At 46.9% G+C, this 13,982-nt stretch overlaps 1 protein-coding gene and 1 long non-coding RNA gene across 10 annotated transcripts in view; one reads left to right on the plus strand and one right to left on the minus strand.

The window, feature by feature from the left end:
- The window catches only part of THBS4 (thrombospondin 4), a 179,654-nt gene that overhangs the window by 159,083 nt on the left and 6,589 nt on the right, over positions 1 to 13,982 (plus strand). For both annotated transcript variants that reach the window (XM_064481950.1, XM_031447276.2), the window contains 8 exons: positions 1,130 to 1,267; positions 3,580 to 3,648; positions 5,479 to 5,631; positions 8,658 to 8,762; positions 9,446 to 9,553; positions 9,867 to 10,026; positions 11,321 to 11,439; positions 12,320 to 12,372. In XM_064481950.1, the coding sequence (XP_064338020.1) occupies positions 1,130 to 1,267; positions 3,580 to 3,648; positions 5,479 to 5,631; positions 8,658 to 8,762; positions 9,446 to 9,553; positions 9,867 to 10,026; positions 11,321 to 11,439; positions 12,320 to 12,372 (905 nt within the window). The remainder of the gene's footprint in view (positions 1 to 1,129; positions 1,268 to 3,579; positions 3,649 to 5,478; positions 5,632 to 8,657; positions 8,763 to 9,445; positions 9,554 to 9,866; positions 10,027 to 11,320; positions 11,440 to 12,319; positions 12,373 to 13,982) is intronic.
- The window catches only part of LOC105084830 (uncharacterized), a 34,713-nt gene continuing 30,078 nt past the window's right edge, over positions 9,348 to 13,982 (minus strand). For 4 of the 8 annotated variants that reach the window (XR_010378842.1, XR_010378840.1, XR_010378845.1 and 1 more), the window contains 3 exons: positions 11,205 to 11,718; positions 10,313 to 10,654; positions 9,348 to 9,617 (listed from right to left, as the gene is read on the minus strand). This is a non-coding gene — a long non-coding RNA (uncharacterized LOC105084830). The remainder of the gene's footprint in view (positions 9,618 to 10,312; positions 10,655 to 11,204; positions 11,719 to 13,982) is intronic. The other 4 variants (XR_010378850.1, XR_010378844.1, XR_010378860.1 and 1 more) reach the window with 4 other exon arrangements.

Here is a 13,982-nt window from a genome sequence, read left to right on the forward strand (position 1 = left end):
TCTGTTACCATTGTGATTTTGCCACACAGTTGCAAATAATGGGAGGGGAAAGATCCGTGTAAGGGTGTATTTCAGGGCTTGCAACTGATTTCTCCAGGCTTCCTTAAATAGGGGAGCAGAGAGGAATTTCAAACCATCAGGACCTTTTGAGGTGGCCCTGTGGCCTATGGTAACCAAAGGTGCCCAGAGATGGAGCCAGAAAGACACACACAGCAAATACAGGCTGTTTGGCCGGCTGGCCAAGCCTCGGAAGGAGACTGTTTCAGGACCACGGTTAGCCAGTCACTGCTCCAGCCCCAAAGCAGTGTTCACAGTAGGTGGCAAGGTTGCCCCCAGAATGTGCCTTTCTCCTCCCATCAGGCCAGAGGAGGGCTGGAGGAGCTTAGCTCATCACATGCATTGAACCTGCAGGCTTGAGGTGGCTCATTAGCTCGGCAGGTAGTGAGCAGTCCCAGGGGCCTCCAGTACGCCCTCGATTGGAGAAACATCTGCACATGTTTCTCAGAACTGCATCTGGTTTTTATCTGTGAGCTGGAATTTTCCTCTATTTGAAAGGGCAGGAAGTGGTCATGTTTTTTACATTAGTTGAAGTGGTAAGGAAAAAAAAAATCAGAATGAATCTCTGGGACTCTGAGAGCCTTGGAATGGCCGTGGACTTGATAGGGTGTGAAGGCGGACACAGACCCTGGCCAAGCCCATCCTACTGAAGAAACAGTTGCCCTGGCTTTGTCTTGTCAAGGTCTTTTTGTTTGAGTAGTTGGTTTGATGATGCCCTTGGACTCAGGTAAGAGCCAGCTGACAAGTGGTCAAGGAGCACCGTCCTCTTACAGAGATTTTTTACTCCCAAGGAATTTACACTGGGAGTAGACTGGTTGACATGACGGACCCTTTGCACTTGGCTGTGCATTACTCTGTAATACAGCAAAGCTCACGACAAGGCAACCCCCGGACAGTGAGGGTCAGGGAGTCCACAGGGAACTATGAAATTGGAAGCCTTTATTTCCTTTTATCACTTCGACCACCAAAAAGTGGATAGTTAAAAGAGTAAACAAGCATGTGCAAAGAGATGAATGAAAGTTTGAGAGTATTTCTCCATGTGGCCAAAGACAAGATTTTTGTTTCTCTCTAGTGCAAATACCATCCCTGCTACCCAGGCGTGCGCTGCGTGAACCTGGCTCCCGGCTTCAGATGTGACTCCTGCCCGGTGGGCTTCACAGGACCCACGGTGCAGGGGGTGGGGATCAGTTTTGCCAAGACAAACAAGCAGGTGAGCTGAAGTTAGAGTCTTTTAATCTTTAATTCTCAACTGAAAACCTTTGGTTGGTTCCTACCTCTTTCCATATGACCCTTTGCTCCTTGAGCCACCAATGCCATCTGGAGTGTCATGTGCATGTGGGCACATTAGGAAGTTTTCTAGCTCATTTCTGAATATTTATGTTCATCGTGGCTGGTGGGAGGAAGCTAGTAAGTTGGGATAATTCAGTATCCTTAGAATAACAGTGAATGGGGTGCAGATACTGAACACATGGTGTGATTTCAGGCTTATTTCCTTGGTAGCCATTTGAACATTTTGTCCCACAGAACGACTTGAGAACAGGCGAAACAAATACAAGCTTTGAAAAATTAGGTCATTTTTATAGAGTCAGTGTTGCTGATCAGAAGCTGTTTCAGAGATGAGAGGATTTCAAGAGTAGAAATAATCCCCCGTGGAAAACCCCCTTTCTTCTTACATAAGTTGTAAATTGCCATAAAGCACTTACGCACTTCATGACAGTCTCCATTTATTTCCAAATGTTCTACTAGATCTTGGTCCTTATTTAACTGCCTGACTGAAATTCTTTTTGATGTTTTCAGCCCTCAAAAATGGTTGGTCTATAAATATATTTTACTACCTTAGGGAAATTACTAGCTTTGAAGAAGGGCAGGGTTCATTATCTCCTAGCTGCCTATCACAAGATTCTAGGGGGCACCCTTTTTTAGACTAGATAAAGGAAGCAAGCTAGACACATGGGAGTGGCAAGAAGCCATTAGAGTAATGACCTCAAGTTTTTCTTCCCCTTCTCTAAAGACAAAATCTCCAAGACTAAACCAAGGAAACTAGACAGAACGAAATAGAAGGTGCTTTAGTGGGTTTCTAGCGATGTGGTAGACAGAACTCAAGTAGAAGGGAGCCAACTTGCAGAAATTTAACAAGTGTTAGTGCATCACCAGTATCAAAAGAAATAAAAGGAAATGTGCAGGTTCTGGAAACCAAGAGGGAGCTCAGAGTCAGAGCTGTGGATGGAAGCTGATGCCACGGCAGCTCATGGGAGGTGGGAGCTGGTTGTAAATCCTCCAAGTTGGGGAACTGGGGTTCCAGCACTAGTGGGAATAGCAGGTGTAGTCTTGAACCTTTAGAAAGACCTAACACCCCTGAAGAAAAGCCAGGAGCCTCAAAGAGCTACCACTCATTACAAGGAGATGAGAAAACTTTTCTAGCCCCCAAATCAACAGGAAGCTTGATACCAGCTTTGGGCATGGTTTGATGAAAAAGAAAATTGCCCACAACAAAGCAAAGCTCCAAGCTTGTACAAAATACAGTCAGGAGCTCCAAATCTATCTTCCATATAGAATGCACAGTGTATTCCATGCACAAGCCAAAAAATTGATGTAAAAACCAGCCCTGGAGCAGTAAAATCCCCAGATCCCCAGGGCCCCAGCTAATGTCAAAGCCAAATCACTTTGTAAAGAGACTCCGCAGTTCAGGCCAGTGGGATGCCCAAAGCAAAAGTGGGGCCACCAAGGATGTGCTCATTAAAAAAAAAAAAAAAGCAACTTCTATGAAGAAGCTACCATGAGGAAACATGACAATATAAAGTAATAGGGCAATGTGGGGAAAAAAAAAACAGGCAGGTTTGAAAAACAGCCAAGTAAAGTTTATTCAATGAAAAATATAACCATTGACATTAAAAATTTAATAGATGGGCAAGACAGCTAGCAGAGAATTTATAAATTGGAAGGTGGATCTAAGAAATCATCCAGAATGCAGCACAGAGAAATAAAGATATGGAAAATAGGGACAAGAGGTTGAGTCAAAAGAAAAGATTGAGAAAATAAAATATTTTAAAGTTATAGTTACAAAGAAAGAATGGGGGGGGAGGGTACAGCTCAGTGGTAGAGCGTGTGCTTAGCATGCACAAGGTCCTGCATTCAATCCCCAGGACCTTCATTAAAAAAAAAAAAATAGCAGAGGGAAGCTAAGGATTTTTCAGAATTGAAGAAAGATGGGAACCGTCAGACAGAAGTGCGTCAAGTCCCAAGCAAGATAAAGAAGAACCTTCCTCACTAAAAGGTTGTGGAAAAGATTAATCATGTAAGTTGTCTTTTCTGAACAACTTTAAACACCAGGTCATCAACTATCACTTGAAAGTAGGTTGCGTACAGACTGGTACAAACACAGGGAGATGGTGAAAGTGATGCTCTGGTCCCCACCCTACCTGAAATTCCGTGTCATCACTTCGCACCAAGATAGCAAAACAAAGCAAAACTTCTTTGCGTTTCTACTTAAACAGGGTGTCTTTTTAAATGTTTCTGCACTAGGTCTGCACTGATATTGATGAGTGTCGAAATGGAGCGTGTGTTCTCAATTCTATCTGTATCAACACTTTGGTAAGTATTTTTCATGGCTCTTGTTTTCAAAGACCAGTTGCTAAAAGAAGTGCATGTTTGTAAATCATAACCCCCAAATACACAGAGAACACATGGACATAATATATTTGATTAGCAAATGAGGATAAAAGTTTGTGCTGAAAACAATTTTTAACATGAGTAATTTCTTAAGTAATTTTTAATATAAGAATAATTTTATAAATGCCAAATTTGTTCTTTATCTTCCACCAAAGTGGCAGTATTGGGCTTTTAGATGAATATTTAGTGAATAAAATATTATCATTCTTGTATTTTTTAATTTGAAGAGCTTCTTGGGGGAGGATATAGCTCAAGTGGTAGAGCGTATGTTAGTGTGTTAGCATGCACAAGGTCCCGGGTCCAATCCCCCGTACCTCCACTAAAAATAAATAAATAAACCTAACTACTTCCAACCCTGAAAAAAAATATTGAAGAGCTTCTTAGTATGTATTAATAGTTCAGTATTCCAGAATATGCATTTTATTGGTAACAACATAATTCCCAAATGGTATTTATCATTTTCATAGAAGTTTTCAAAGTCATTCGTATTAAATTAAAATGCTTAGCACTTGGGTGGGATGAGGTCTAAAATTTAACCATTCAGATATGGGTTTTATTTCTGCACATTCCTGTTGACTGTTTCCCAGATGGTAGGTGTAGCCCAGTCGACTGTCTGTGGAAGATGCTCTGATTCTCTATAGGACTGCTTCTCACTTGCTATATGTTCCTGGGAAAGGTTTTTAATTTTCATCCTCACAACCTTGTCAATAGGCACGATTATTATCCCCATTTTACAGCTGAAGAAACTGAGGCACAGGAGAGTTCAGTAATTAGGCTAAAGCCACACATCTCATAAGATGTCCAGTCTGGCTGCAGATCCCTTTTTTGTGTCCGCAACGCTGTACTGCCAAGGAATACACCAGGACTTACTGCTTTTTAGATTTTTACCGGGACAAAGCTAGTCTGCAGAAATAGATTTGCAAGACACTGATATGAAGGGAATAACTAAAGCCCCCATAGGGAGGAGAAATGTCGACAGTGAAACTGTCTAGAAAGTAGAACTCCAGACAACCTCAAAAGTGAAGAAGCAGGCAAAGGAAAAAGATCACAGGAACAAAGGAAAGGAGAGGACTGACCAGAGTGGGTGGCCCAGTGAGGCTGACAGATCCAGAAAGATCACTGAGGGGGCATCCTTTGGACTTGGGGATAAAGGGGTAGTTAGTAACTGAAATCATTGGATTGTATGCTTTACGTGGGTTTCTTTCATGATATGTAAATTCTCAGTAAAACTAACTTAAAAAAAAGTCAGGCTTGTGCTGAAAGTGCCATCGCAATGAAGCTGATAGCTCATTTGCCAGGTTTCTGCCTCAGCAGAATTTCAGGGCAAGGCCACTGACATTTCTCTGTACCTTTGTCACTTTAAAAAAAACCCAAAACTTTCTAACTTGCTCTTTAATCAAACCACTGTCCCTTGTGCCCAAAGTGAATTCTCTCACGCCACCTCCCAGGACTTCATTGGAGCCTTCAGCCCTCCACAGTGCAGCGGGCAAGTCAAAGTGATGCTGGCTCGCCCAGCAGCCTTCTTCTGCCTTCGGTTCTATTCCTGCATGCCTCTGTGGACTGCTGCAGCTTCCAGCCTGGTGGTGTCTTCCCCAGTATTCACACGATCTCATAAGATGTAGGGAAGCACAGGCAGGCAGGGGGCTCACTTCATCCTGGCCTCATCAACTACATATAAAAATACATACAGTCACAGTACCTTTGCTCACAGGTCTGAGCTCCTGGCTCACTGTCTCGCTTTGCTCCCTGCAGGGATCTTATCGCTGTGGGCCTTGTAAACCAGGGTACATCGGGGATCAGATGAGGGGATGCAAAATGGAAAGAAACTGCAGAAACCCAGAACTGAACCCTTGCAGTGTGAACGCACAGTGCATCGAGGAGAGGCAGGGGGATGTGACCTGCGTGGTGAGTCACTTGTTACTTGCTTTGTCATTTTCTCTCTCCGTTTGAAACACCAACCCTCTCCAGTTTCTGCTTGCATCAGAGTAAAAATACCCAACAATGAAAACATTTCCATCAAAATAAACAAAGGATGTAGTGGAAGTCAACTGAGTTTGTAGGGAGCAATCTGAAGGCCCCCTAACCATCGGCTGCCTTTTCTCTCCCTCTTGGCTGAGGGTTGACACCATCCCCTTGGGGGCCTCAGGGTAGAGTCCCCCATGGAGCCCCAGCTCCCAAGCACCCTCTGTGAGCGGTCGGAGGGGAAAGAGCCTCCTCCCCTCCCTTCCTGCCGCTGCCCTAGCTCATTGTTGGTATCAGCACACTGCTGCCGTTTCTAACTGTCCTCACCCTGAAGATGTCCAGTTTCACAGTCTGGCTTAATACTCCCAGAGGTGAGCCACAGTGATGGGTGGTGGGCTGCTGTCATAAACCCTGGCAGAAAAACCTCCTGTTTCTTGCAGTGCTCGTCCACCTGCGCCAGGTTCAGGACTAGCTCCGTGGGTGCCCACGCTCCTTCCTGTTTGGTTCCCAGGTTCTCAGCCAGGATCCAGCCTGGGGAGGAGGAGGCCGGGAAGAGGGCGGGTCAGTTGCAGCCTCTCATGGGTCTCTTGCCAGGCAGGTGTGTAGTGGGCCCTTGGTAAGGAAGGAGGCTCGGTCTTGCCATCCATCCACAAATCCCAGGCTCCAGAGTCCTCGGGGATTCTAGATACACTGCTAAATCAGCCATCTTCACTGCCTCACTGCCTCACCGCCTCCTTCCTCCCCAGGGAGCCAGGCCCTTTGGGGTCTGGTATTCACGGGTTCACAGTGATCACCCTGAGCGGCTGGATGGATGCTGGGAGACTTTCTCCCTCTTCTTTAGTCCTCAAATTCAGACTTCTTTACCTTTCTGTTCGCAAAATTTCCTACAGTGAGCATATCACTTTGAAATAGGAAAATGAGAAGAATCAAAACTCAGCTAAAGAATTAACTGTAATGATGTCAGCTCTCTCCAACAATACGGATAATCTGTAACCGAGGTGCTGATGAAGGAACAATCTGGGTCAAAGGGGGAGAAAAAAATCAACCAATTCTCTTAATTCCTATTGACTGGACATGTTGATTACCCTCGAGAGGCAGGTGTATATCTACGTTTAAATCCTCATTTTCTGTGAACAAATTAACAGCGCCCCTGGGATGGTGGGTGATGGGGCTCTTGATATGTTTTTGAATTTGTAATAAGGTACAAGGACAGATGGTAAAGGATGAATACACTTGGTGTGAGTACTAAAATAATTTAATCTGCCAGAAAATGGCTCATTAAAAACGTATTTGTTCCTAAAGGAAATTTTTTCTTCATTCAAATGAGTCAAGGACTGTACCCCATGGCTGCGCTTTCCAGGCCTTCTCAAGGCCCTGCTGAAGCAATTGAGCGGAAATGGGGGTAGTTATGGGAAGGATCGCTTTGGAATCCTGCCTTCTAAATCTCTGGTTGCAGGAGAGTGCAGACGATTGGAAACAGACTTACAAAGTCACTGGTCTTAAATCACTGTATTTTGATCGTCGAGGGCAGGAAATCTAACATTTACTCGTGTCAAGTTTCTCTTCCCTTGGCCTTGACCCTGTTCCCCAGACTCTTCCCTCCCCTGCCCCTTGCTGGTTCCCTATCATTTTCCAGGGCCCCCTCCCTGTGTTCCCCCTGCTGTTCTGCTTGCCCCTCCTGCAGGCACCCATCCTGCTCCTGGGCTGAGCTCCCAGGTACGAGCTCCCACCCAGGATGCCACTTATGGAAGGATTTCCTTTCTCTTGGGTTTGTCATTCATCCTAGGCCAGCTAGGATATGGAATATCAGAGGGAGAACTCTAAGTGTGCGTTAACCAAATATTAATGGCAAAAAATACTGAACTGGGACAGTCTTTAGTTCAAGTCCCAGCTCTAAGACCTTGAGCCAAGAGACTTGGCACTCTGAGCTGAGCTGACACTTTTGTAAAAGGAGATAATAAGGACCTTGCAGCAGCACCGTAAAGACTGGAGAAAATGGCTACAGAGTCTGGGATAGAATAACTGTTGTCTTAACGCCTAGTCTGCCGACAGCGAAGGCTTGCTGTCGGCAGCTGGTGGTAGCAGGGAGCTTGGGTAGACTTTTCTAAGAAATTAGAGAACACGCAGACCCAGCAGTGCACTTGCAGGAACCTTAAGCTATGAATAGAGGTGAAGCACCTTGGAAGGTTCTCCCTGTGGTGGAAGCTGACCTAGAAGACCATTAGATTCAGGAATGGTAAGGAGAGTGCCACAGCGGCCACCCCACCCACCACCCACGTGTGCGTTAATTCCCACTGGGAGAAGCAGCTGGATAATCACATGGGGAACATTTTGACAATAACTCAAAATTACAAATACCCTCTGAACCAGGAATTTCACACTAAGAAACCAGTACATGTGCAGAATGACAAATGTATAGAATTATTTGTGGCAGCACTATCTGCAGGAGAAAAGGGTTTTAATGACTCGACACCCACCAGTAGAGGATGGGTTGAATTAGCTGAGGTGCATGCACACCACCTTCTGTTTGATGCATCTGTGCGCCTTAAAAGGAATGACACGATCTACAGGCAGTGAGGTGGAAGGAGCTCCAAGATACAATGTTAATTTTTTTAAATCAAGTTGCCTAGCAGTGGATATATGTGTACTACCAATGGTGCTGAAGGACAGAGAGAGAAAAAGAACGTATGTGTGTGTGCTGGTCTCTGCCCAGCATGTCTCTGACAGCTGACTGCCTGGACTGCTGAGCCAACAACCAGGACAGGGAAAGTTTTCACTCTATCTTCCTTTGTACCTTTTGAGTTTTGAACCATTGGCCTATTCAGAGTACAACTTAATAGTTTTAAAATCCTACCCAACAAAGCTTTCTGGCTCTGGGCCCTCCCTCTGGGCATGCGCACACAGGCCCAGGGCCCCTTGTCAGCCACCAGCGCCAGCTCCTGGGCCTCTGATGGGCTTTACCTTCACAGTGTGGAGTCGGCTGGGCTGGTGACGGCTTCATCTGCGGAAAGGACGTGGACATTGACAGTTACCCTGACGAAGAACTGCCGTGCTCTGCCAGGAACTGCAAAAAGGTACGGGGAACAAGAAGGGGAAGACACGCACGCACACACGCACACAGGCACACATAGACTCACAGATACGTATACACACATACACTCACAGATATACATACATACACATACATATAAACACAACACACACACATAGAGATACAGACAACACATAACTCACAGATACAGACACACATACACACATACCCATATAAACACACATACACACACACGTACTCTGTAGCTTTGCTCAAATGTAGCAAAACAGCCATCACAATAACGCCAGGCGGCCACAGTCAGTCTCAAGTTCAGAAATAGTTTTTGACTTAAGACAGATGGGGTGGGGGGAAATGGGGAGAAGTTGGTAAAAGGGTACAAACCTTCAGTTATAAGATGAGTAAGATCTGAGTATCTAATGTAGAACGTGGTGACTAGCTGATAACACTGTACTGTATAATGGAAATTTGCTGAGAGTAGAACTTAAATGTTCTCAGCAAAAAAAAAGGGGGGGGGAGAATAAATACGTGAGGTGATGGGTGTGTCAATTAATTCGATGGTTGAGTCCTTTCACATTATATATGTATATCAAATCATCACATTATGCACTTTAAATATCTTACAATTTTATTTGTCAGTTATACCTCAGTAAGCTGAAAGACAAGACAGATGTAGGTGTCTCTCTGAGCTGTGTTCCTCCGACTTAGGACAACTGCAAGTACGTGCCAAATTCTGGCCAAGAGGATGCCGATGGAGATGGCATTGGAGACGCCTGTGATGACGATGCTGATGGAGATGGGATCCTGAACGAGCAGGTAGGTTCCTGCTTTGCTGGGAGCGCCTGTGAACTGCCACATACCAGGGCTGGCGGAAGAGAGCCTGTGAAGTCAACCATTTCTATGAGTCAGCCCGAATGTTCGTTTCCATGCCTGCGCTCCCAGAGCACTACAACACTTTATTCTAAGATTCTCATATGTTTAAAATGTAAAGTTGATAAACTTGGGCCTCCTGAGTTCTGTCATCTCATGACAGTTGGGGGTGGAGGGTGGCTGGCATCCACGGCAGGACCAGGCACACAGCAGGGATTCAGTAAAAGACAGGGTTAATGTTGATTTCCTGGTCCCTTAGGATAACTGTGTCCTGACCCACAATGTGGACCAGAGGAACAGTGACAAGGACATTTTTGGGGATGCCTGTGATAACTGCCGGAATGTCCTAAATAATGACCAGAAGGACACTGATGGGGATGGAAAAGGAGATGCCTGCGATGATGACATGGATGGAGATGGTGGGTTTGTCTTGCTTTGTCTTTTACTTGGGACCCATTTGTCCTTTTCCCCTTGTTCTCTCTTAGGGGCAGGAATAGAATTACTGACTCAGGGCCTTCCCGCTCTGGATGGCTCCACTTGTTCCTGTGGAAGGAGACTCCACGGCCCCCTCTCCTATTTAATAACCCTGGTGTTTCTGGAACACCATTGCCAGAAACTGGAGGAATCCTGTCAAGCAGTGCCTTGTCAGGGGTGTGTCTTTGTAGGGCAGCTCTCTTCCCAGACTGCACCTGCCCCTCTCCTTACCATCCTTCTCAAGTGTGAGAGTCCTGGAAGGGGAGGACTGAGCGACAGGGACTGAGCAGGGTCACAGTCTGCAGCCCCCGGTTAGGCTCCTCCTGCAGAGAATCGGGCATTTCCCAGGAGACCGGACAGCCCCTCCCATTCTGGGAAGAGCTGTTGGGCGGGGCAGCTGTATTGCCCAGCTTGAGGGTCCACTGCAGGGCCTCGTCTTGTGATCTGTGTGAGTGGCACCCCTGGAGCACAACTCTGGAGCCTCCCAGGACTTGAGGAAAGACACGTGTTCCTGTATAGCTTCCATGATACATACACGACTGTCATCAAAGTACAGGTTGCATCCCATGATTTCTGCAAAACATATCACATCACAGGGCCTTAGAGGAAGATCCTTTTAGAAAAACACTCCCCCCGCCGCCGCCCCACCAACCAGCACACACACACACCACTCTAGAATATCCACACTTCTCTAAAACACAGCCTCACCTTCTACAAGCCTGACTGATGACCCCGATCCAGCGGTGTGCTGGTAAATCAGCTCAACAAAACAAAAAATGCCCCAAGTTGTAGCATTTGACAATTTCCAGGCTATAAATGCTCCGCCAGCCACCACTGATTTTAGGCTACCAGTACCAGATGACACGATTGAACAGAAAGCTGGGAAGAGATGGGCACGCTGGGCCTGGCTCCAGCACAGCGCCCCCTTGCCCCGAGGCCCCGGTTACAGTTCACACACCCACAAGGTCCTCCTTCTGCAGGGTCAGCCACCTGGCCCTCATGACCCCCTTCATCTGGTTGCAGTGATAGCCCTGGTTACCTTGGACAAATTCTAACTCGGGGGTTAAGTGCCTGAGGTCACTGTGCATTTTTAATTCTCCCAGAGTCCAACCTTTGACATTACCTCCAGGTAACTGCTGACAAAGGTGGTAGCCCTGATGTCTGCAGCATCTAGAAGTCTGTGTTCCACACCAGTCTGTGATGTTCGCCTGACTCAGGGAAGCGTTCCTTTTCTCCTAGGAATAAAGAATATCCTAGACAACTGCCCAAAAGTTTCCAATCGTGACCAGCGGGACAGAGATGGAGATGGTGTGGGGGACGCCTGTGACAGCTGTCCTGATGTCAGCAACCCTAACCAGGTTAGTAGGATCCAAGGGGATTCAAACTCGAGGCTGAACTCCCCTCTGCAAAGACTGGTTGAGACCAGTGTCTAGAAGAACCCGCAGAGCCCACCGGCTCAGTTGTTTGCTATTCCTTACCCCTGACAGCAGAGGAGGGGAGGTTGCAGGCTTGGGCTTGGAGGTGATGGGAAGCACCTTGCAGGAGATCTGAGGGCCTCTGGATTAATCTCACATGCTGCGAAGTCCCTCTGAGGTTAGTAATAGGAGTTTAACGATGCCCAAAACAAGTTTTTTTTGCTGAAAGGAAAATGTAACATGGAAATTCACCACTGGGCACTGTGTGTCCCTTTTGTCCCCGAAACCCCAGCACAGCCTGTGTATGGACATTTCAGATTAGGTTCAGTCAGTGATGAGTGGTTGCCCTTCTCTCTCCTCCTTCCTGTGGATAACTGGGTATGATGTGTCACGTATTTTTAAAGCCCTGGGAGCGGGGAGTCATTGTTGCCCTCTGACTCACTGCCATTCGGGCTCGATTCCCAAAAGCAGAGGCAAAGCAGAATCTGCTTGCCTCGTCCCCTGCCCGTGGCTGGCTCCCTTCCGACCCGTGCCCGAGCTCCCCATCTCCCCCTGCCGCGTGCTGCCCCGGCGCCCTTCTCCAGTCGGCTCATCTGGTGTGTAGGCAGCCCAGCCACGGAGCGTGGCATTTTGGAAGGCTTTTTTGAAAATGCAGCCTCGTGCCTACACCAATATGGTGTTGTCCTTTTACAGTCTACACCACCCCAATTCCAGAGAAGTGATTCCTGAGATCCCGTGATGATGGGCCAGGTCTGCCTTCTCTGGAACATTCTGTTGTGCACACAGGCCCAGGGATGGATAACACATTCTGTTCTCTTTGCAGTCTGACGTGGATAACGATCTGGTTGGGGACTCCTGTGACACCAATCAGGACAGGTACGGCACCGCTCGCAGCTACGCAGGGCCAGGTGAAAACCCCAAAGGAAGGTTTCTCTTTCGGAGCTTTTTGCTGCTTTGACATCTCTCTGGGTAGATGGAGGTGCTAGCGGGACTACAGCCCTGCCCTCTGGTCAGGGTCACTGCACCTCTGTGCATGGGGGAGGTGACAGTATCAGGAGGGGTCACTAGGCACTTGAGCCACTGAGATTCTATTACAGGAGAGGCCGTGTAGCATAACGCTTTAGAGATGGGCTCTGGAGTGACGCAGCTTCCCTTACAAATCAGCTAACCTGAGGCAAGTGACCGAATCTCTGTGCCTCCATTTTCTCATCTGTAAAATGGGGGTGACAGTGGAATGGAGCTCTTAGAACTAGTTTCTGTACCATAGAGAGCACTCAGTAGATATTAACTCCTTTGCTGTTAGATTCTTTCAGCTCAGGAAAGCTTCACCATTGTCCCAAAATGGAAAGCTGACAGTTTGTGGAAGGATCACTGTTATTTCATTGTCCTTGGAATGTTTTTTTCATTCATTTCCCCTTATTTGAGTGAAATTGTTCTATGTTGATGAATTGTGTCAACCCTTCTAGCCTCATATGGATGGAGTCCCACGTTAAGACACAGGGCTGGACCACATGCTATAGGAACATCACCAAGAACAGAGGCACGGACAGTTCTCCCTAGAGGCACCTGCTGTCCAAGCCTCTAAACCCTTTCATCTCCGTAGGGAATCATAGGGGCAGCGGGACAGGGATGAGACAGGGAAAGGACCCTACAAGGCAAAGCAGGGGGCAATGTAGCTTCCCTTCTCAACCTCTTCTCAGAGGTTGCCCTCCAGACAGCAGCTTTCCAGCCCAACTTTGCTCAAGGACAGCTCCTGTAAAGTCCCACCTCTGTCCTTGTGCTGTGTCCTTGCTGCAAAGTACATGTTAGCTACGTGAACTTAAACATACTTCAGTCTCTGAGTGCCAATTTCTTCATCTGCGAAGTAGAGATAATTAGAGATAATTCACATCTCACGAGTGATGGTAAAAATGAAAGATAATATAGGTAATCCCAGCATAGTGCTCGCCCTCAGGTGACCTGCAGAAAATGGCAGCTGTGGTATTACTGTTACCACAGCAAGGCGGGGAGGCAGGTCAGTGCCAGTGTGACATAGGATGTCTGTTTTTGAGTGGAAGGTGGGAATAGCACGCTGACAACTTCCCTCAATGGTGTATGTCAAGAATGTTCCCTGGTGCAGGTCATCTTGCACTGATTGCCCTCCAAGTGATTTCTAAAATATCCTGTCCCACCGGCCTCTAGATATTTGCCTAAAATGAGTCATTCCGCTACATTTTAATTCCCACAAACTTGAGGACAGAAACTGCTTGTTTTTGCATAAAAGTATACAGGGCTATATGGAATGGCTGCTCATGGAAATAGCTCCATCTTATGACTTAGAAAGCAGCCCTGCCACATGCCCAGGAATCCCACTGTTGGAGCCCTGTCGTCATCTGCTGGTCCAGGGAGACCTCACTTTCTCTGGGCTCTGGGACCCCTGGGAAGCGTGGCCTGAAGGGCATGGACTGGCCCCTGGCTTCCCTCCTGCATCTCGTGTGTGGGGGCAG

The sequence above is a fragment of the Camelus dromedarius genome, chromosome 3 (genome assembly GCF_036321535.1).
Source record: "Camelus dromedarius isolate mCamDro1 chromosome 3, mCamDro1.pat, whole genome shotgun sequence".
In the NCBI taxonomy this organism is placed as follows: Eukaryota; Metazoa; Chordata; class Mammalia; order Artiodactyla; family Camelidae; genus Camelus; species Camelus dromedarius.